At 57.9% G+C, this 2,410-nt stretch overlaps 1 protein-coding gene across 1 annotated transcript in view; it reads left to right on the plus strand.

Annotated features, from left to right (window-relative positions):
• VDBG_00115 (phospholipid-transporting ATPase) overlaps window positions 1–2,324 on the plus strand; it is a gene marked incomplete at both ends in the record, with an annotated part of 3,906 nt that extends 1,582 nt beyond the window's left edge. Inside the window, 3 exons of the mRNA XM_003008388.1 lie at window positions 64–1,066; window positions 1,138–1,855; window positions 1,911–2,324. Coding sequence (XP_003008434.1) covers window positions 64–1,066; window positions 1,138–1,855; window positions 1,911–2,324 — 2,135 coding nt within the window. The remainder of the gene's footprint in view (window positions 1–63; window positions 1,067–1,137; window positions 1,856–1,910) is intronic.
• Window positions 2,325–2,410: the final 86 nt, after the last annotated feature.

A 2,410-nucleotide genomic window follows, 5' to 3' on the forward strand; every position in this document is an offset into this window, starting at 1 on the left:
ATTCGTATACGGGCACGCAGACAAGGTCGGCTCTCTCAACGGCACCTTCAAGATCCAAGACAGGACTGCTTGAGACTGAAATCAACTCGTTGACCAAGATTCTGTGCGCCCTCACCCTGGCGCTGTCGGTGATTCTGGTTGCTCTTTTGGGTTTCGAGAATACCGAAGAAAACCGTTGGTACATCAAAATCATGAGGTACCTGGTTCTCTTCTCGACCATCGTGCCCATCAGCTTGCGCGTCAACCTCGACATGGGCAAGAGTGCGTACTCCTGGTTCATCCATCGCGATTCCGGCATACCGGGGACAGTGGTGCGCACCAGCACGATTCCAGAAGATTTGGGTCGCATTGAGTATCTGCTCAGCGACAAGACGGGCACGCTGACGCAGAATGAGATGGAGATGAAGAAAATCCACGTCGGTACCGTGTCGTACGCCAACGAAGCCATGGACGAAGTTGTTGCCTACGTCAAGCAAGGTTTCCACATCCAATCGACAGTGGATCCAGCCTCTCAGAAGATGCTCATCACCCCTTCGTCAACTTTTGCGAGTACCGCCAGCGTGGGCACCACCCGTACACGGCGAGAGATTGGTTCTCGTGTGAGGGATGTCGTGCTCGCGCTGGCGCTCTGCCACAACGTCACCCCCACAACGGAGGAGGAAGATGGCAAGACAATCACATCGTACCAGGCCTCTTCGCCCGACGAGATTGCCATTGTGCGCTGGACAGAGTCAGTGGGACTTCGTCTTGTCCACCGCGACCGCACCGGTATGATCCTGGAATACGCAGAAACAGGACGCCCCACGGTCCAGGTGCGCATCCTAGACGTGTTCCCCTTTACCTCCGAGGGCAAGCGGATGGGTATCATCGTACAATTTTACGAGACGAAACAGTCGAGCCCTCCCGATTTGAGCAGCGGACAGATTTGGTTCTACCAAAAGGGCGCCGATACCGTCATGACGTCCATTGTGGCGGAGAATGACTGGCTCGACGAAGAGACGGCCAATATGGCCCGCGAAGGCCTACGTACGCTGGTTGTTGGCCGGCGCCGCCTGTCTTATGAGCAGTACAGAGAGTTTTCAGAGAAGCCACCAGGAAGCCGCGCTCGCCATCACGGGCGTGACGCACATGCAGAAGGTGTGTCGCAGTACTCGAGCGGGACCTCGAGTTGCTCGGCGTCACCGGTGTCGAGGACAAGCTGCAGAAGGATGTCAAGCCGTCTCTCGAGCTGCTCCGAAACGCGGGCGTCAAGATTTGGATGCTCACAGGCGACAAGGTGGAGACGGCACGCTGTGTGGCCGTCAGCTCGCGCCTCGTGGCCAGGGGTCAGTACATTTACACCGTGTCCAAGCTCAAGAGGAAGGACAACGCACAGGACCATTTGGATTTCCTTCGCAGCAAGACGGACGCGTGTCTGTTGGTCGACGGCGAGAGCCTGCTGTTGTTCCTGACGCATTTCCGCATCGAGTTCATCTCGGTGGCGGTCCAGCTCCCGACCGTCGTGGCGTGTCGATGTTCTCCGACGCAAAAGGCCGAGGTTGCGACGCTCATCAAGGAGTACACCAAGAAGCGTGTCTGCTGCATCGGAGACGGCGGCAACGACGTCTCCATGATTCAGGCGGCCGACGTGGGTGTCGGCATCGTCGGCAAGGAGGGCCGACAGGCGAGCCTGGCGGCCGACTTTTCCATTGAGCAGTTCCACTACCTCACCAAGCTGCTTGTCTGGCACGGCCGGAACAGCTACAAGCGGAGTGCAAAGCTGGCGCAGTTCGTCATCCACCGCGGCCTCATCATTGCGGTGTGCCAGACAATGTACAGCATCGCGATCAAGTTTGAGCCACAAGGTCTCTACAAGGTATGTCGGCGTAGGCGTTGCTTGGGCAAGGTCTGTGCGAGCTGACGAAGACTAGGATTGGCTTCTCGTGGGGTACGCCACAGTGTACACGGCGTTCCCCGTGTTGTCGCTGGTGCTGGACAAGGACGTGGACGAGAACCTAGCCAACCTCTACCCAGAGCTCTACAAGGAGCTGACCTCGGGCCGCTCCCTCTCGTACCGCACGTTCCTCATCTGGGTCCTCGTATCGGTGTACCAAGGTTGTGTCATTCAGGGTCTTTCACAAATCCTCACCGAGGTCCACGGGCCGAGGATGGTCGCCGTCTCGTACACGGTGCTGGTGCTCAACGAGCTGCTCATGGTGGCCATGGAGATCACGACGTGGCACCCCGTCATGATTGTGTCGATTGTCGGGACATTCATGATGTTTGCCGCGTCGATCCCATTCCTGGGCGACTACTTTGAGCTGGAATTCCTGCTCACCCTGTAAGTCGGATCCCTCGTCCGAGTTTCTCCCCAGGCATGATCGCTGACAGTCGCAGTGGGTTTTACTGGCGCGTCCTCGCCATCGGGGCC

This window comes from Verticillium alfalfae, genomic scaffold, assembly GCF_000150825.1.
Source record: "Verticillium alfalfae VaMs.102 supercont1.1 genomic scaffold, whole genome shotgun sequence".
Classification (NCBI taxonomy): domain Eukaryota; kingdom Fungi; phylum Ascomycota; class Sordariomycetes; order Glomerellales; family Plectosphaerellaceae; genus Verticillium; species Verticillium alfalfae.